The following is a 21414-nucleotide window of genomic DNA, read 5'->3' on the forward strand; positions in this document are numbered from 1 at the left end:
ATCATTGTCAATTATCAGATATGGTTGGACTTGTCGGTCATTCTGCTTTACAACTACAGAATGTCCATTCTTTTCAAACACACCAGGAGCATTTATAAAGTTACATTTTCTTCTGGATCATAAGTAAAATATTTATGTCTCTGTGTGTGTGTGTGTGTGTGTGTGTGTGTGCGTGCCTGTGTGCCAGAACAGATAGATATCACATGTATGTATAGTTGAACAAAACATGATCTTTTGAAGAATTTCTGATCACAATAATGTTGTTTCAAATTTTTGAACTATCTAAAATATTTGACAAATATTCTGAGTTTTGCTTAGGAAATACAAAAGTTAAGAATCAGAACTCAGTATGATAATGCACACCTACAATCTAAGGACTCATGAAACAGTGGCTATGTTCTGGACTAGCCTTGGCTATATGGTGAATTCAGAGACAGTCAGGGACACATAACAATACTCTTATTTCAATAAAGAGAAACACCTGCCTAGTTGTTTTTCTGTATAGAATTCTAAAAAGTTTTGAGGTCTGTGAAGATTTATTTTGTTAGTGCTAGTTTACAATGACAGCCTAACTAGGAGAAAAATCTTTCACACACGACTCAAGTGATTTCATTCTAAATGAGGAATCTGGTCTCTGCTGACACAAATTTGGACATGTGACAGTCATACCAGTGTAAGTGGCTGCCCCAGGTGCAGTATTCTTAATACTAGGTAAATAGTATATGAATCAAAACTTAATAAAGTAGCTTCAAATAAAAATAGCAATATTAGTTGGTAGTGGTGGCACACACCTTTAGTCTCAGCACTTGGGAGGCAGAGACAGGAGGATCTCTGAATTCCAGGCCGGCCTGATCTACATAGCAAGTTTCAGAACGACGAAGTTACATAAGATCTTGTCTCAATAAACTCACTCACTAAAAACAGCAACACTGTAAAGCTGTGACTAAATTGTGGTTAAAGTTGTGACGGTTAAGCTTCATTGTAAACAAGACTAGGTCGAGCATCACCCTGGAATACATCTCTGGATATGCGCTTGTCTGGCATCATCGTGTGGACCGGGCTCCTGCACCAAAGTACACTCTGTGCTTCCACCGTAAACACAGTGCGACCAGCTGCCTCAGCCTCTGCTGCCCAGCTTCTCTGCGTGGTGGAAAGCTCCCTTAAACGTTGAGTCAGAATAAACTCTTCCTTCCGTCTGTCACAGCGAAAATCAAATAAGTAATGCCAGGCATTAGCCAACACGCCAACCCTGTTCTCATCAGAGTCCAGCGTGACTCCTGGCGAGTCGCTTGCCTGCCTTCTGCTCCATCTCGGTTAGTTTTGTGGATGGCCCGCTCTCTTCAGTTTGATCTGGTATGGGAAATTTGCAAAGTTCTTTATCTCTCTTGGAAGCTTTCAGATGTTTTTCACTTAAATTTTTTAATATAGGTTTTCACCGTGTAGTCCAGGCTGGCTTTAAACTTTCAGTCTTCTGCCTCAGCCCCTGGATGCAGGATTACTGGCATTTGCCACCATCCCAGCCCTTTATTAAATCTAGTAATAAAATTAGTATATAGCAACTAATTTACACAAAACATTATCACACTGGAATTATTAGAGATGAGGAAATTGCTATGGAGGTTTGAGGGGATAGGAGGATTGGTCCTTTTTCTGAATTCATATTGAACAATTCCATCATACTACCCTAAAAATGAAACCTGTATGATCTCCCTGCAGTGATGCCACATCCACTGTTTTCCCTGCTTTCGTTTTAAGCTAAAACATTTATTATTATTATTATTATTATTATTATTAATATTTTGTTGTTATTTGATTTTTCGAGACAGGATTTCTCTGTAGCTTTAGGGCCTGTCCTGGAACTAGCTCTTGTAGATCAGGCTGGCCTTGAACTCATAGAGATCCACTTGTTTAATTAACTTTTAAATGCTCTGTAATTGCCGGGCAGTGATGGTGAATGCCTTTAATCCCACCACTTGGGAGGCAGAGGCAGGAGGATCTCTGTGAGTTCAAGGCCAGCCTGGTCTACAAAGTGAGTTCAAGGACAACCAGAGCTACACAGAGCAACCCTGTCTTAGAAACAGAAGAAAACAAAAACCAAAACAACAACAACAAAAAACCCTCTGTAATAATGTACTTTTATACCATTTAGTAAGAAGAATAAGATTTTATAACTATCCTGGCCCCATTGCAAAAATCTCATGAACTTATCAGAAGTCATTTATTTTGAATTATTATTTCCTTAATGTATTTGATTTCAGAACACTCTTTAACATTTTAAAATTATATATGTACATATATGTCTATGTAATTTATATGGGGGTAGATGCCTGTGGGAGTCAGTTGGTCAGAGTTGGAGGCGTTGGTTCTCTCCTTCCATCATGTATGTTCTCGGGACCTGATTCAGGTCACAGAGTGTGTGACAGACACATTTACCCACTGCCCTGCCTTGGCAGCATCCCCTTTTAAAACAGCGGTATATTAGATACTTGTTGCCAGGCAAAAAGCAACCTGTGGGAACAAGGGTTGATCTGACCAAGTTGTAGTCCATCACAGAGGGAAGACATGGTGGGAATCAGCCCCGTGGTGACAGCAGCTGGGACAGCTCACCTTGGCAGAACGAGGGAACAGCCAGCAGGAATTGGGGCCACAAGAACCCCCTCCCAGTGGCTGGTTTCCTCCAGTGATAAGCCATCGTCTGAAAGTTCTACACCTTCCGGAGCAGTGCTCCTGACTGGAGACTAGGTGTCTAATCACATGAGCCTGTGAGGGCGGTTCACCATTGGAACTACAGTAGTGCATTCACTGATCCCTACCGGAAAGTGTGTGCAGCCCCTGCAGGCTACGAGGGGGAGAAAGAGCAGCTCTGCTGTCATCCCAGGGAGTTAGTGCGTGTGACCAAGACACCTAAAGCCATCTCTTATCACCACATACAGTATCTTCCCGGGTGAGCGGCTGTGTATGTGTGTCTCCTTTTGGTGTGATAAGCATTGTATGAACTTGAAATAAAATTTCTGTAGTCACAAATGAGTTAGCTAGCTGTTAGTCTTCTGCTGTCACTTTAAGAACTAACCACGCCCACCCATCCACTTTGGACCTCCCCCGCAGCCATCTTCTCTCTCTCTTCTCTCTCTCTTCTCTCTCTCTCTCGTGTGTGTGTGTGTGTGTGTGTGTGTGTGTGTGTGTGTGTGTGTATGTATGTCTTTGTTCTCTCTATGTTTGTCTATGTCTCCCTTTCTTTAAATAATAAATGTCTAGCTTTATGTATAGCCTTATGTCCATTTACTCTGCTGTCCACCGCATCCAGCCGCCTGACTCTGCCGCTCGCCCGGGGACCCTGACTCCCCTGGCCGCATGGTGCTGCCACCCTGGAGATCTTGCGGGGACCCACAGCCACTAGCAGCTGCTCTGCGAGCTGCCCGGGGCATCCCATCATCATATTATTTTTAAAAAGAACAATATTGGTGCCGGGACTGGACAGATTCACCCGCCAAGGGTCAGGGTTCCAATTTTACCTTTCGTCTGGGACTCTGATCACCAACTTCCAGGATTGAATCGGACCGAGGGCCTTCCTCAACACCGCCAACTGCCTGGACTCCTTCCTACAAACAACACCGACTTCTAATTGTAAGTTTCCTCACTCCAGCCAGCTTATCTGAGCCTTTTTAACCCGGGATTGACTGGTCCTCCAGGTGTTTCTGGGCTCGGGGGGGGGGGTACTTCTCCGCCCTGTCGCTGGCGTCCATTACGGCTTGCATCCTGTTAAGCCCGTGCATTCCCTCATCTCGAGGCCCGGGGCTTCCAGTCTCCTTCTTCCTCCTTATTTCATTCTGTTCTTCTTTCTCATCTTTCTCACGGAAAAGGCTGATCTGGTTCGGCCTATACCCCCCACACGTGGATTGAGGATGTTCACCCATGTGTCCTGGGTGGTCGATTACGATTTGTATCTCACCTAAACGGGGAGCCATTCCCGATAGGCTCGAGATGCCACGGTTTTTGAGGGATTTTCATGGTCTTAACCTGGAAAAGCAAGTCATACCAGCCTTAAATTGTCTGTTTATGCGGGTTTTTCACGATTCAACAACCAGGCGGCCCCCGGCTTTTAAAATTCCCGCGGCTTTCCATTCAAGCCACAACACGTGGCCGCTGCCATGTTCATTGGGGTCAGATGACTTTATCAATAGATTCACTGAGATCCAGATCACTCGACCAAGCTTTCTCATTCTTATGTATGTCCTGTCTTTCCTCTCCCCCTCTTCGGTGTTCTCGTTAACTCTGATTACAGGTTTTTGCATAGTGACGTGCTTTCTGATAGGGCCCATCAGAAACATACACTTTGCCTAATTCCTGTTCTCTATGTATAATGATTGTTCATTTCATCTCGTTTCAGACTACAAAATCATAAACTGGTATGTACTTTTAAGCTGTTTTCTACCATTGTCAGTTCTGCCACTAATCTTAATGTTACAAACAGTTTTTTTTCTTTCTGTCTGTCTTTTTACAAATATGGATCTTACCTGTTAAGAGTCAATACAGTCAAACTCAAACCCAACCTTCCAGACAGATTCTATACTGCAGCTACACCTAATAATCAGTCCTCAACTGCTCAGAGATCTGGGGAATGCGATATTTAAATGTTTAATTATTTAAAAAACTTTTCATAACAAAAAGAGACAGGTTGGCTCCTAGCAAGCACTCTGTTTCCTCCGAGAAGACAGAAGACCAACGTCCATCTGCAGTTTGCTTCGACTGCCAAGCACTGACCATTGGGCAAAAACTGCCTATCACCTAAACTGGAGACCTCCAAACATGGACAGGATCACTGGAATCGATAGCCTAGCTGCCCAGGGTCAAGGTAGGCCTGTCTTCCTAAAGATTTCCTAGTCCACAGGGTCTTCAAAAGCCTGGCAGGCTCTACATTAAACAATAAAGGTCAAATACAACCTTCAGTGACCAGGGAGGACCCAAAAAGAGTAGCTCTGGGTGCCAACCAAGTAAGTTCTCTATCATTGTTTAATCAGTAACTAAAGTAAAATCTTATCCTTCTCAAAGATCTCTGACAGTCTGATAGCTGAGAGGTTTTGCCAGGTTGTCTCACCAAATAAAAATACTTTTCATTATAATTTCTGTTTTTACAAACCCAAGGAGTTCTTAATACAATGTATATGTCTAAAACTTCTGTTTTTCTTATACGTTCCAGGGAGCCAAATTAAAAAACCCCATATAAACAGGGGTCAGATACAAACCCCTCAATTCCCTGGTCCTAAAAATTTTTTCTCAGTTTAACTTTGTCCTCTGTTCTGCCAATACCCTAACCAGGTACAAGAAACACCAGACATTTCCATGCCACAGACACCTGTCCTGTCGGGAGCAGAGACCAACAATGCCAAGACATGACCAGTACCTAGCCTTCTCTCGGATCACCCCCATACCCCCCCAAAGACGACGCCCACAAATCAGCCGGAAGCAGCCTTGAGAATTCGCCGCCCCAATTCCTTCAACCTGTAATGTCTAACCTTCTACTTTTTATTATAAAAAGGATCCGGGAATGTTAGTCTTCTGCTGTCACTTTAAGAACTAACCACGCCCACCCAGCCACTTTGGACCTCCCCTGCAGCCATCTTCTCTCTCTCTCTCTCTCTCTCTCTCTCTCTCTCTCTCTCGTGTGTGTGTGTGTGTGTGTGTGTGTGTGTGTGTGTGTGTGTGCATGCACGCGTGTGTGTGTATGTGTATGTATGTCTTTGTTCTCTCTATGTTTGTCTATGTCTCCCTTTCTTTAAATAATAAATGTCTAGCTTTATGTATAGCCTTATGTCCATTTACTCTGCCATCCACCACATCCAGCCGCCTGACTCTGCCGCTCGCCCGGGGACCCTGACTCCCCCGGCCGCATGGCGCTGCCACCCTGGAGATCTTGCAGGGACCCACAGCCACTAGCAGCTGCTCCGCGAGCTGCCCGGGACATCCCATCATGGTATTATTTTTAAAAAGAACAATACTAGCTTGAACTACTTGGGGGAGGGGAGTTTATCCTCAGTTAAGAGGAGTGTAGGGATGGGGGTAATTCAGCCTGGCCAAAGAGGAAATTAGAGCCAGGAACCAGGCAGCCCTATTATAGCTCTCCATTCTGAACACTGCTCATTAATTTCTGCATATGTGTCCAGTCTACTTCATTCTTTCTCTTTGCAAATGTCAGCTAAAATATCTTAGTCCTTGGAGATTTAGATAGTATAGTCATGAGTCATTTTGCATATCAGTGCAATTCTGCTGGTCTCAGTGAGGTGACTACAGATGCCCGATGGGGGATGCAGTGGGATAATGGGATGGTAGAATGTCAGGGTGATGCTCTCATGGTCACCTCTAACTTTGAGACTTTGGTGACAGCTTGGGAGGTTGTATCGCAGTGTTGTAATTGATGCTGACTGGTGGATTACAGACAACCCTGAAAATTTACCTTTGTTCTTCATTCAGGCAGAGGCAGAAAGATCTTTGTGAGTTTGTGGGCCAGCCTGGTCTACACAGTGACTATACCAGGACAGCCAAGGCTACATGGTGAGACCCTGTCTCAGAAAAAAAAAAAAAAATCCTTCCACTTGCAGACATGTCCTGTCCTCACGCGGGCAGCACTCCCGGCCCAGATGTTTTGAAAAGTGACTCTATCACCTGGTTTGTTTCCTGGACTTCGTACAGTTGTTCCTTGGGTCTTACATTCTGTCTTGACTTAAATAGGGAAGTGTCCCACTCGTAACACAGCTGGGATGGCTAAATCAGAAATTGATTTTCCACAGTTTTGGAAGCTAGAAAATGAGATTAAAGAATTGGTTGGGTTGTCTTCTGAGGGCCTTGAAGGAAGGCTATGTTCAGACCTTGGTGTGGCAAGCCTTCCTTGAAGGCTTGTTTGCCCTTCCCCCATCCTCGGCCCTGTGTGTGCCTGTGTCCAAATTCTCTCATCTTAAAACTTGAGTCATACTTGATTAGGGGCCATTCTAATGTCTTTATTTAACTAATTTTCTTCTTAAATTGCCTCTCTGCAAATATAGATTCATTCTGAAACACCAAGGATTAGAACTTCAACCTAAGAATTTGGGGGAGGAACACCATTAAGCCTATTATGCTTTGCATTCTTGTTCATGTGATTTTATCCGTTACTGCTTTTGTTTCCCAGTGTTTATGGTAAGGAAGTCCTCCCCGAGGCACTTAGTTTAGAGAGGGGTCTTCATTTCAAGATCCTGGGAGGGAGAAGCAGCCTGATGGGGAGAGCAGGGAAATACCTGTGCTGCGGGAGTCAAGACCAGTGTTGTTAAAGCTGAGAAATCCTTGTTGACTGGAAACATGGCGAGGGCATTTTCCAAGTAGCGGCATGTCATTGCTTCTGACTTGGAAGGCATTGGCATTATGTGTGTCTCCCTAGGTATGGCTATCGAATTTCCAATTTAAGAAGGCCTAAATTCACAGTACATAGCTTAACTGTGTACTAATTGTGCTGTATTGGGCAAGTTACAGGGCTTCTGAGCTTAGTTCCTTCATTTATGAAAAGAGATAAGATTACTACAAGGGGACCAGGTGAAGTGTGTGTGTGTCTTTAATCTCAACACTTGGGAGGCAGAGGTGAGCAGACCTCTGAGTTTGAGGGCAGCCTGGTCTACAAAGTGAGTTTCAGAAAAGCCATGGCTACACAGAGAAACTCTGGTTTTTTTTTTTTTTGGAGGGGGGTGCAGGGGCACAACTTAACATCTCCAGAAAAGTTTTGCAAGCGATAAACCATTAACTGTTAAGTGTAGACATTCTTTACTTTATTCTTGCTCTGTCCAGTATGAGGGAAGGCCAGGACTCCAGTCTCTGGAGTCTTGAAGAAAGGATTAGATGTGAGGTTCAAACTCAGGCCAGATGCTCAGAAGTGAGGCAGAGAAAAGTGATTGGTCATCTAGTTAGTGTCCAAGGCCTCTGCAGCTGGGAGGAGCAAACCTTGAGGAGCTCAAAAGGCCTGTGTGAGCACTCAAACCAACAGCCTGCTCTTGACAAAAGTAGGCTGAGGACAGAGGGAGGGAGGGGGGAGGGAGGGAGGGGGGGAGGGAGGGAGAACCGCTGAGCTACCTGTGTCTAAGCCACTGCTCTCTCTCTGGCTGTGGACCTTTACTTACCCACTGTTTAGATTCCATCTCTACTGTTAGATAACATCTCAATGTATAGTCAAGTTTACTGTTGAAATTATAGTTATTTCTAATAGTTTTGAAAGTAGTTTCAAACCATTTTGTCTAGGTTATTTCATATTAATTGTATTGTTATTGGTTGTATTTACTTACTTTGTTTTTCTGAGGCAGGGTCTCGTTGTGTAGCCCTGGTTGTCCTGGAACTCCCTCTGTAGACCAGGCTGACCTTGAACTCAGATCCGACTGCCTCTGTCTCTCAAGTGCTGGGATTAAAGCATTGTTTCTATGATTTTCAATTTGTCTTTCTCTTTTAAAACCATCTATGGAAATTCAGTAATCTATCGGTGCTCATAGTTTGACACACAGGAATACAGTGCGATATGCTGAAACCCAGTGGCAAACAAAGGCGTTCTTCTTATTCCTTCCATTAGAAAGCCCTGGCTTCTCCTCAGCTCATATATATGGGGCATGGCTTTCCTGATTATTTCCAGGGGAAAAAACACAGTAGAATCTCCCAGTGGAATGGAAAATGCCTTTCATTGCTAGTTGCCACCACAGACCCCTGCCAACCTTAAAGGTGAGTTACTGCTCACCTCTTGCAGTAACTTTTAAAACTGGGAGCAACAGCTCTTCCCACGGTGCCTGCTTTTATTACCAGGTCACCTTGGCACTTGGGCTTTCGTTGAGATGATTTAAGTACAGAAAACTGCCTGAAACCATGTTCACCCTCCCTAGCCATTAGTAAAATGCAAATTAATACCACAGTGAGCTATTAGCTGACATTAGAACAGCTAAAACTAAAAAGTTCGGACACCACCATATCTAACAGTGATGCCGAGAAACTCGATCTCACACATTCCTGGCTGAAGGTAAAATCGTCTAGCTACTTCAGAAAACAGTTTGGCACTTTTTGTAAAAGCTAAACACAGACTTACATATATATATGTAATATATATATATACATATATATGTATATATATATATGTATATATATATACATCTGTCTGTCTATCTATCTATCTAATTAGCAGTTGCACTCTTGGGTATTTACCCGTAGGAATACTTACATTCAGACAAAACCTTTGTGCAAGTGCTCAAGGCAGTTATTGATGATAGTTTCAAACTGTAAACTCCAAACTGTCTTACAGTGTTTTAATGCTAAGCAAATATTAATATATTTATAATAGGGAATACTATCTAGCAATGAAAAGGAATGTGCTATTGATTCATGAAGTAACTTGGATGTATGTCAAGGGCATTAGGCTGAGTAAAAATACCTGTTTTTGCTGGTCACACTGGCACACACTTTTAATCCCAGCACTTAGGAGGCAGAGGCAGTTGAATCTCTGAGTTTAAAGCCAGCCTGGTCTACATAGTGAATTCAAGAACAGCCAGGATTATACAAAGAAACCTTGTCTCAAAAACAAAAGTTAAAAAAAATCTTGTCTTAGAACATTTTGTGTTCTAAGCTACCTGTATCTAAGCCACAGCTTTTAATAATGAAAGACCTGAAGCTTTAAGAAAAGAAGTTTATTTAGTTCACAACTCCAGAGATTCAGGGGTCCACATGTGGTGCGGGACAATTCTATATTCTGTCAATTATGTTTTAAATAAACGCTGATTGGCCAGTAGCCAGGCAGGAAGTATAGGTGGGACAACCATACAGGAAGTAGAGGTGGGGCAATGAGAACAGGAGAATTCTGGGAAGAAAGAAGCTCTTTCCGCAGTCCTGTGCAGACACTGAAGAAGCAGGATGTGACCTGCCCCACCGAAAAAGGTACCGAGCCGTGTGGCTAACATACACTAGAATAATGGGTTAATATAAGTTACAAGAGTTAATAAGAAACCTGAGCTAACGGGTCAATCAGTTTATCATTAATATAGACCTCTGTGTAATTTCTTCGGGGCCAAATGACTGTGGGACCTGGTGGGAGGACAGAAACCAGGCAGGACAGAAAACTCAGGCAACACACATGTGTCTTTTTTTTTTTTGAAAGTAAATTTTATTAAATTATAAAAGTTTCCATTTCCGCCCCTCTTCCCAACACCCTCCCACTCCCCCCACTCCCTCTCCTCCTCCCTCTTTGTCCCTTAGGGCAGTCAGGGTTTCCTGCCCTGTGGGAAGTTCAAGTTCCTCCCCCCTCCCTCCAGGTCCAGGAAGGTGGGTATCCAAACAGACTGGATCCCCAAAATCCAGTATATGCAGAGGAAACAAGTCCCAGTGTCATAGTCAATGGCTTTTCAGAAAGACTTCGGGCCAGCCACATTCAGAGAATCCGGCCAAATTCCGAGAATCTGGTTAGATCACGTCCTCGTTCAGTCCCAGTCCAACTGGCCTTGGTAAACTCTCATTAGATCCGTTCCCTTGTATCAGTGGGTGATAGCATCCCTCGCAGTCCTGATTACGTTTTTCATGTTCTTCCTCCTTCTGCTCCTCATTTGGACCTTGGGGGGCTCAGTCCGGTGCTCCAATGTGGGTCTCCGTCTGTATCGCTGTCCTTCGCCAGATGAAGGATCTATGGTGATAAGCAAAATATACATCAGTATGGTTATGGGCCACGGCCGATTCAGGCACCCTCTCCTCTGTCCAGAGAACAATCTGGGGGATCTCTCCTTGGACCTGGGATCACATATATAATCAAGTCTCCTGTAAACCCTAAAATGACTCCCTTAGTTGAAATATATTCTTCCCTGATCCCATATTCATCTTTCCTCCCGCCCCCCCCCCCATCCCAGGCCACCGAGCTTTCCCCATTCCTCCCCTACTCCCTTCTCTCTAACCCTCTCCCCTTCCATCAACCCTCCCACCCCCCCATGCACCCGAGGTTACCTGGGACTCTTGTCTATTTCCTACCTCCTGGCGGATAGCTAAATAATCTTCATCAGGTTCATCTTCTTATTTAGCTTCTCTAGGATCACGAATAATAGGCTCAAAGACCTTTAATTATGGTTAGAATCCACTTATGAGTGAATACATACCGTGTTCCTCTTTTTGGGTCTGGCTTACCTCACTCAGTAAAGCGTTTTCTATTTCCATCCATTTGCATGCAAAATTCAAGATGTCATTGTTTTTTACCGCTGAGTAAAACTCTAATGTGTATATGTTCCACACCTTTTTAACCATTCTTCTATTGAGGGGCACCTAGGCTGTTTCCAGGTTCTGGCTATTACAAATAGTGCTGCTATGAACATAGTAGAACAAATGCTTTTGTAATATGTTAGGGAATCTCTAGGGTATATTCCCAAGAGTGGAATTGCTGGGTCCTGAGGGAGTTTGACTCCCAGTTTCCTGAGAAACCGCCACACTGATTTCCACAGTGGCTGCACGAGTTTGCATTCCCACCAACAATGGATGAGTGTTCCCCTCACCCCACATCCTCTCCAGCATAGGCTATCGTTGGTGTTTTTGACTTTAGCTATTCTGACAGGTGTAAGATGGTATCTCAAAGTGGTTTTGATTTGCATTTCCCTGATCGCTAAAGAGGTTGAGCATGACCTTAAGTGTCTTCTGGCCATTCGAAGTTCATCAGTTGTGAATTCTCTGTTAAGTTCAGTACCCCATTTTTTAATTGGGTTAATTAGAGTTTTAGTGTCTAGTTTCTTGAGTTCTTTGTATATTTTGGAGATCAGACCTTTGTCTGATGAGGGGTTGGTGAAGATCTTCTCCCAGTTAGAAGGCAGCCTTTTTGTCCTACTGACAGTGTCCTTTGCTTTACAGAAGCTTCTCAGTTTCAGTAGATCCCATTTTTCATTGTTTCTCTTATTGTCTGTGCTACTGGGGTCCTACTTAGGAAGAGGCCTCCTGTGCCTATATCTTGTAGACTACTTCCCACTTTCTCTTCTATCAGGTTCAAAGTGGATGGATTAATGTTGATGTCTTTAATCCATTTGGACTTGATTTTTGTGCATGGTGATAGATATGGATCTACTTTCATTTTTTTACAGGTTGACATCCAGTTATGCCAGCACCATTTGTTAAAGATGCTTTCCTTCTTCCATTGTATACCTTTAGCTCCCTTGTCGAAAATTAGGTGTTCATAAGTTTGTGGGTTAATATCTGGGTCTTCTATTCGATTCCATAGGTCGACTTCTCTGTTCTTATGCCAATACCAAGCTGTTTTCAATACTGTAGCTCTATAATAGAGTTTGAAGTCAGGGATGATAATGCCTCCAGAAGTTCTTTTATTGTATAAGATTGTTTTGGCTATCCTGGGTTTTTTGTTTTGCCATATAAACTTGATTATTGTTCTCTCAAGGTCTGTGAAGAAGTTTGATGGGATTTTGATGGGGATTGCATTGAATCTATAGATTGCTTTTGGTAGAATTGCCATTTTTACTATGTTGATTCTCCCAATCCAAGAGCAGGGGAGGTCTTTCCATTTTCTGGTATCCTCCTCAATTTCTTTCTTCAAAGACTTAAAGTTTTTGTCAAATAGGTCTTTCACTTCCTTGGTTAGAGTAACCCCAAGATATTTTATGCTATTTGTGGCTATCATGAAAGGTAATGTTTCTCTGATTTCCCTCTCTGCTTCTTTATCCTTTGTGTATAGGAGGGCCACTGATTTTTTGGAGTTGATCTTGTATCCTGCCACGTTACTAAAGGTGTTTATCAGCTGTAGGAGTTCTTTGGTAGAGTTTTTGGGGTCACTTATGTAAACTATCATATCGTCAGCAAATAACGAAAGTTTAACTTCATCCTTTCCAATACGAATCCCCTTGATCTCCTTATGTTGTCTTATTGCTATTGCTAGAACTTCAAGCACTATATTGAAGAGGTATGGAGAGAGTGGACAGCCTTGTCGCGTTCCTGATTTTAGTGGAAAGGCTTTGAGTTTCTCTCCATTCAATTTGATGTTAGCTGTCGGCTTGCTGTATATTGCTTTTATTATATTTAGGTATGATCCTTGTATCCCCAGTCTCTCCAACACCTTTATCATAAATGGGTGTTGAATTTTGTCAAATGCTTTTTCAGCATCTAGTGAGATGATCATATGGTTTTTTTCTTTCAGTTTATTTATATGATGGATTACATTGATAGATTTGCGTATGTTGAACCAGCCCTGCATCTCTGGAATGAAGCCGACTTGATCATAATGGATAATTTTTCTAATGTGTTCTTGGATTCGGTTTGCCAGTATTTTATTGAGAATTTTCGCGTCGATGTTCATGAGTGAGATTGGCCTGTAATTCTCTTTCTTGGTTGGGTCTTTGTGTGGTTTTGGTATTAGGGTAACTGTAGCTTCATAAAAGGAGTTAGGCAATGACTCTTCTGTTTCTATATTGTGGAATACGTTAAGGAGTATAGGTATTAGCTCTTCCTGGAAGTTCTGGTAGAATTCTGCACTGAAACCATCTGGTCCTGGGCTTTTTTTGGTAGGGAGATTTTTGATAACAGCTTCTAATTCTTCGCGACTACCAGGTCTATTTAGATTGTTCACCTGTTCTTGGTTAAACTTTGGTATATGGTACTTATCTAAAAAAATGTCCATTTCTTTTACATTTTCCAACTTTGTGGCATATAAACTTTCATAGTAAGATCTAATGATTCTCTGAATTTCCTCTGTGTCTGTGGTTATATCCCCCTTTTCATTTCTGATCTTATTAATTTGCATGTTCTCTCTCTGCCATTTGATTAATTTGGATAGGGGTTTGTCAATCTTGTTGATTTTCTCCAAGAACCAGCTTTTTGATTCATTGATTCTTTGGATTGTTTTCTCTGTTTCTATTTTGTTGATTTCAGCCCTCAGTTTGATTATTTCCAGTCTTCTAGACCTCCTGGGTGAATTAGCTTCTTTTTTTTCTAGATCTTTCAAGTGTGCTGTTAAGTCTCCAATGTGTGCTTTCTCCGCTTTCTTTAATTGGGCACTTAGTACTATGAACTTTCCTCTTAGCACTGCTTTCATAGTGTCCCATAGGTTTGAGTATGTTGTGTCTTTGTTTTCATTAAATTCAAAGAAGAGTTTAATTTCTTTCTTTATTTCTTCCTTGACCCAGGGGTGATTTAGTAGTTGACTGTTCAGCTTCCATGAGTTTGTTGGCTTCCTGGGGGAAGCATTGTTGTTGAATTCTAATTTTAGTCCATGGTGATCTGACAAGACATAGGTAGTTACTAATATTTTTTTGTATCTGTGGAAGTTTGCTTTGTTACCGAGTATGTGGTCAATTTTCGAGAAGGTTCCATGAGCTGCAGAGAAAAAGGTATATTCTTTCCTATTTGGGTGGAGTGTTCTATAGATGTCTGTTAAGTCCATTTGATTCAATACCTCCAATAAATCTCTCAATTCTCTGTTTGGTTTCTGTCTGATTGACCTGTCCATTGGTGAGAGAGGAGTGTTGAAGTCTCCTACTATTAGTGTGTGTGGTTTGATGACTGCCTTGAGTTCTAGAAGAGTTTCTTTTACATATGTGGGTGCCTTTATATTAGGGGCATAGATATTCAGGATTGAGACTTCCTCCTGATGAATTGTTCCATTTATGAGTATGAAATGTCCATCTCCATTTCTTCTGATTGATTTTAGTTTGAAGTCGATTTTGTTAGATATTAGAATGGCCACACCCGCTTGTTTCTTAGGTCCATTTGCTTGGAAAACCTTTTCCCAACCCTTTACTCTGAGTAGGTGTCTGTCTTTGTGGTTGAGGTGTGTTTCTTGTAAACAGCAGAATGTTGGATCCTGTTTTCGTATCCAATCTCTAAGTCTGTGCCTCTTTATAGGTGAATTGAGTCCATTGATATTAAGTGATATTAATGACCAGTGGTTGTTGACTCCGGTCATTTTTTTTTTTTTTAGGTAGTAGAGTGTATGTGTTTTTCTTCTTTGATTTGTGCTTGTGAATGATCGCTAGATGTTCGAGTTATTGTAGGCCGTGTTGGGAATGTTGGATTCCTTCGGTATTGATTTTCCTTCTAATATTCTCTGTAAGGCTGGATTAGTAGCTACGTATTGTTTAAATTTGTTTTTATCCTGGAATATTTTGTTTTCTCCGTTGATAGTGAACAATAGCTTGGCTGGGTATAGTAGTCTGGGTTTGCATCCATGGTCTCTTAGTTTCTGCAGTACCTCTATCCAGGATCTTCTGGCTTTCATGGTTTCCATAGAGAAATCCGGTGTAAGCCTGATAGGTTTACCTTTATAAGTTACTTGACCTTTTTCCTTTGCAGCTCTTAAAATTTTTTCTTTAATATGTATGTTTTGTGTTTTGATTATTATATAGCGAGGGGATGTTTTTTTCTGATCCAGTCTATTCGGTGTTCTGTATGCTTCTTGAACCTTCATAGGAATATCGTTCTTTAGGTTGGGAAAGTTTTCTTCTATAATTTTGTTGAATACATTTTCTGGGCCTTTGATCTGCAGTTCTTCTCCTTCTTCAATCCCTATTATTCTTAGATTTGGTTTTTTTTATTGTGTCCCAGATTTCCTGAATGTTTTGTGAAGAGAATTTGTTGGATTTGCCGTTTTCTTTGACCAGAGCATTTATTTTCTCTATGGTATCTTCAGATTCTGAGATTCGTTCTTCTATCTCTTGTATTCTATTGGTTATGCTTGATTCTGTAGTCTCCGTTCGTTTACCTAGGTTTTCCATATCCAGCCGGTTCTCAGTTTGTGTTTTCTTCATTGCCTCCATTTCAGTTTTCAATTCTTGAACTGTTTCCTTTACTTGTTTGATTGTTTTTTCTTGGTTTCTCAGGGTCTCATTCACGGATTTACTTATTTCTTCAAACGTTTTGTTATATTTCTCATCTATTTCTAAACTCATTTCTTCAAACTTTTTGTTATATTTCTCATCCAATTCTTTAAGGGAGTTATTCATATCCTGTTTAAGGGACTCTACTGCTTTCATAATGGCACTTTTTTCCACTTCTTCTGGGTTAAGGTGTTCAAGTTCTTCTGATGTAGGGTCCTTGGGATCTGGTGTTTTCATGTTGTTTTTCAGATTGCTGGATGAGGTCTTGCCTTGGCGTCTGCCCATCTCTTACTTCAAATGTTCTCTATTGGAACTTCTGTTACCGGGTCAGGTTCCCTTCTTGGGCAGGGACTTCACTGACAGAATGCCCACCTTTCCTCAGGCAGGCTATTGAAGCACAGGCACTCCCTCTTTCCGGGATGCGCTTACAATGCAGGCTCAGCTTGCAAGGCAGCTGAGCTGGGGAAATTTTATGGCCCCAGGGGGAAGGGAGAAATATAGGAAATCGTACCTGGATGGGAGCTGGGATGGCAGGCGGGAGGGGGTAGCCAGCACTGCAGGGCGACCTGGGTGACTGTGGGGTTGGGGAACGCCAAAGCTCCTCCTTACCGGGACCCTGCCACGGCCCGAAGCAAACTCACCCCACCGATGGTCCTCTGCTAGAAGTCAGGGCCCCTGCTGGTCAGGAATGTGGCTGAGATGGCACCTGGTCCACCTGTCCTGCGGGAGGCCTTTAAGACCCAGGAACTGCCTCTAGCCGGGCTGTGCCTACAGCCCAGGCCCAGCTCGCAAGGCAGCTGAGCTGGGGAAATTTTATGGCCCCAGGGGGAAGGGAGAAATATAGGAATTCGTACCTGGATGGGAGCTGGGATGGCAGGCGGGAGGGGGTAGCTAGCACTGCAGGGCGACCTGGGCGTCTATGGGGTCGGGGAACACCCAAGCTCCTCCTCCTATGTCTTTTTTTTTTGCTGGCAGAGTCTGAAGTGGTACAAGGCCACACATGGTAAGAGTCAACAACTATACATGTCTGTTTTCTCTGCTCCTGCTTCTTTTTATGAAGTCACCAGTATTCAAACAGGGAGTTTCTGCTTTGATGACTATCTACTCCTGACCTTCCCCTGATATCCTAAGGAGGCCCAAAAATGTGAGCCTATTTCCACCTCGTCTGAAGGTCAGAGAGTTTGAGGTTTCTCTTGTTGTCAACAACCAGGGCTACACATCCTGATCCAGGATGTGGTTACTTGGTTCTTTTGGCATGAAGATGGCCCATCCAGGTAAATCCAATCTACCCTGACAGATGGTCGGGATATGCAAGCATACTTCTGCTCCCTCTTTTGAAACTGGAGGTTTAATCTGAGGAGTGGCTGCCTTCAGAATACTTGGTCTAGGGTAAATTCACTGCCTGAACAACAGAGTGCTAATGACTTGATGTCTCAAAGTGTTGAAGCTGTTCTAGTTGTCCTTTCTATCATGTTAATGAAGTCTTTTGTTGCCTTTCCCCCCCTTTAGTATTGGGTATAAAAGTGTATGGAAAATTAAACAGGGATGATTTCAGTATTCATGGGAATGCCCTCCTGGTACCATTCTATGTTTCTGTTTTATTATTTTTACTGGTATCTTCGTATTCTTTACTTACTTTCCTGATCCCCATACATCTACCCTGGCAAGTATTTCTGTTAGCTGCTCATTGACAACATTCATACCTCTAAACAACATAATTGGATTGTTTCTACCCTTTTATTTCATTTACTCACTTATTTTTTTGTTTGTTTGGTTACTTGGTTGGTTTTGTGAGGCAGGATCTCTCTGTGTAGCCTTGACTGTCCTAGAACTTACTATGTAGACCAGATTGGCCTTGAACTCACAGAAATCTGCTTGCCTGACTCCCTGGTTGCTGGGATTAAAGGTGTGCAATTTTCTTGTTTCTACCCTTTTAATAATTCAACTAACTAAGCTACAGCCTGAGTATTGCAGGAAGGAGCTGCTTATTTGTCCTGGCCACCCAGAACTGAAATAACCACACAGAAATTGTATTAATTAAATCACTGCTTGGCCCATTAGCTATAGCTTCTTATTGGCTAACTCTTATATTAATCTAACCCATTTCTATTAATCTATTTATCTCCATTTGACGGTGGCTTACCAGCAGAGTTTCAGCATGACTGACTTTGGTGGCAGCTCCATAGTGTTTCTCTGACTCTGCCTTCTTCCTCCCAGCATTCAGCTTAGTTTTTTTCCACCTAGTTCTGCTCTGCCCTGGCCATAGACTCAAAGCACTTCTTTATTCATTAACCAATAAAAGCAACACATAGACAGAAGGACCTCCCACAGCATTTCCCCTTTTCTGTTTAAACAAAAAGGAAGGCTTTAACTTTAACATAGTAAAATCACATATAACAAAATAGCTATTAAACAAGAATTACAGTTACAATATTTATATGTACTTTATCTTTTATCATAACTAAGGAAAGCTATAACTATAACTATAAATTCTTCAACTCTATCAAAGACTCCAGAAGGATATAATATTACTTAAATAAACAGGAAGTTCATTGTAAGCAACTTCCAAAATTCTAGAATTGACAGAGGCATCTTGCTACCTGGACAGTCACACAAAGTTCTTCTGTATCGTTGGGGCATCCATCTTCAACCTACAGACCCATAGTATCTAGAAGACTTTTCCATGAAGCAGGAAATTTTAAAGACAGTTCAGCCGATATTGGCAGTGAGTCCATCATCTTCTTCTGTGCCCTGCAGAATATCTCGCAGACTCTTTCATGAAGCAGGAACTCCAAAGGACCATCTCACCTTTAGTCAAATTCAGCAATCATTTCTCTGCAGGTCCTGCATGTCCAGTTCATGAAGCAGTCCAGGCAAGACCAGTTTCTTGCTCAATGGCTAATCAACTCCATAAGGAGCCTCTTTGATGCCCATATTCTTCTTGAAGAAGCTTGTGCTGCCAGGAGCAGATGTGTCTCATTGTCATGAAAAGTCCTAAGTTATTAAAACATTATAAATGCCATATTCTGAAGGTCGCTGAAAGATTTGAAGAATACCTAACTAACTGAAATATATCTCTATTCATCTAGAAAACATGACTACAATATTGACTATTATAGATGACCTTCTATTAAGTTATATTTCTTAATTATATATTACATTTTTAAATGAGCTGTACAAACACAATACCTTAATTAAGAGCACAATTATACATATACATATAACAAAATTAACCTTAAATTTGTATTAATAAACCAAGATCCATACCAATGCAAATTATTCATATCTATATCATATCCCCCTTTAAATGTAAACAAACATTTATAGACAATATTTGGGAATATGGGTGTAGTTTTGTCTATACTGCTTCCTGCTGACTGGGGGCTCTGCTACTCAGGTTTTTAATGGTATATCCTGTGTGCTAGGTTCATCTCAGTCAGAAGTTGGGCAAAGTAATTTTTTGAGGGGTGTTCAAGATGACCTTTCAGGCAGTCTTATTCCATCAAACCACACCAGTCTGAAAGCAATCCACAGGTTCTCATCTTCTATGAAAACAAAAGAAGAACCTCTTTTTCAAAGTAACATATCCTTAGACTCAAATTTTGGAATCAAGATACCTTTATGTTGGTTTAACTTAGCAGTCCATTACAATGAAATGTCTGTCTGTATTTAGCTTCTTCACAGTCAAAAATTTCAAAGATAACACAATAATATACATAATCCAGACTTGTCCCACGCTACCGTCTCGCCAGCAAGAACCACGCGGGACACTAGGATTCTTCTGCAGAAAAGCTTTAATGCTTCTTGAGAGAGAGAGAGAGCATAAGCTTCCAAAGCGGAGACCCCGAAATGAGGGAACCCATCCCTTATATAGGAAACAGTCCTCGCTTCGGACGTGTCACTCTTGGATTGGTCCACTGCCCATTATCCCTGATGATGCCTCGGGAGTAGGCAGGGACACCAGTGGAAAGTTACCAAGCACATGTGCGTTCACCTGGCGGTGAAACCGGATGCCAGCGCCATCTTGTAATGGAGTATGTGGTTGCGATCCTCCACACAGACTCTCTGTGAATTTTCCATTTTTATATGGCTTAGTTTTTTACTCCTTTTAATCTATGACTATCTGTGCTCTGTCTCTTTAAAAACTTTACTCTTTTTTAAAGCATTAACTTTATTTTATGACTCTCTATACTCTTTTTCTTCTCTCTCCCAAGCCTATGTACATTTATCTAACACTATGACTCATCTAGATTTGTCTTTGTTGCATATCTGTAATTCTTTACTGTCCAGAAGTGATTTTTAAAATGCTAAGCGCTTCTTAAATCTTAAGCTACACCATTACTATGGTATATATGATACTTCCTGCTTGCTTGCATAGTCCCACATGACAGAGCTGTTTGTGCCTCTGAGCCATGCACACTGCCCCACTTCTAGGCACACAGCCAGTCCATGCCACCATTAAGCAAGCTGCAGCAGTCTGCTCACTAACCCCATTTAAATGCTTGATAGCCAAACCTCCCCAAAGAGCCAGAGCTGTTCATGTTGGCAAATCAGGAAACTGCTGCTTTTTTTAAAAAAGCCACACAGTTTTTACTGTGCCCAGGGTACCTTGCTTGCTGCAAGCCCATCTAGAAAAAAAAAGTTGTGGCTACCATGAAACTGCGCTAAATTCTGTCCTTTTGTGTCTAGAATTCCTTTTCAAGCTCTCTCAGGTTGTTAAGTAGATTTTAGTTGGCCATGTGGGCACCAATTGTTTCAAGAAGGAGTTGCTTGTTCATTCCAGTCACCCAGAACCAAAATAACCACACAGAAACCATATAAATTAAATCACTGCATGGCCCATTAGCTCTAGCTTCTTATTGGCTAACTCATATTAATTTAACCCATTTCTATTAATCTGTACCTGAGACCCCTTTAGGGATGTATTTATATTTAATCCAAACTGTACCAATACCAATCTCAAAAAGTTACACAGATTTTATTTCTATAACATTTTGGAAATGACAAAGCAGTAGAGATAGAAACAAACGGGAGTTGTCAGAGTTAGGGGAAGGAGGTGTGGTCTGCGGCTACAGCAGCAGATCTGAGTGGTGCTTCTAGATTGTAACTCTGGAGTTAATTCTTTAAATGTGGGTGTGATGAACCACTGGTTTAAGTACTATAGTGACTGAGCTGTTGTTTCTCAGCTGAGGCTCATAAAGGATGCACAGGATTTTCAGCAGGATGTGATTCCACAGTTAGGGGAGTAAGTTTAGGTTGGACCTCATGACCCATTACCTCTCCACTGAGGTAATGAACCTTAGGAAAGGTTGAATGAAGGGAAAGACACACCAGAAATGGTTCACCACTTCTGCAATTTCTCTTAAGTTTATTCGACCCTAGTACAAAGTTGAATTCTGTTAATTTTCAGATATTCATGGATTTTCCTTGACATTATAACTAATTCTTTTATAATTTATTTTTATTTTATGTGTATTGGTGTTTTGCCTGCGTATATGTCTATGTAAGGTGTTAGATCCTAGAGTTACAGACAGTTGAGAGCCATCATGTGGGTGCTGGGATTGAACCTGGGTCCCCTGGAAAA

At 41.8% G+C, this 21414-nt stretch overlaps 1 protein-coding gene across 1 annotated transcript in view; it reads left to right on the top strand.

Moving 5' to 3' along the window:
• Positions 1–1221: 1221 nt before the first annotated feature.
• LOC146891841 (uncharacterized) overlaps positions 1222–21414 on the top strand; it is a 38329-nt gene continuing 18136 nt past the window's right edge. The window contains exon 1 of the mRNA XM_087896278.1: positions 1222–1313. Coding sequence (XP_087752404.1) covers positions 1222–1313 — 92 coding nt within the window. The remainder of the gene's footprint in view (positions 1314–21414) is intronic.

The sequence above is a fragment of the Myodes glareolus genome, chromosome 13 (assembly GCF_982192425.1).
Source record: "Myodes glareolus chromosome 13, mMyoGla1.1, whole genome shotgun sequence".
NCBI lineage: Eukaryota > Metazoa > Chordata > Mammalia > Rodentia > Cricetidae > Myodes > Myodes glareolus.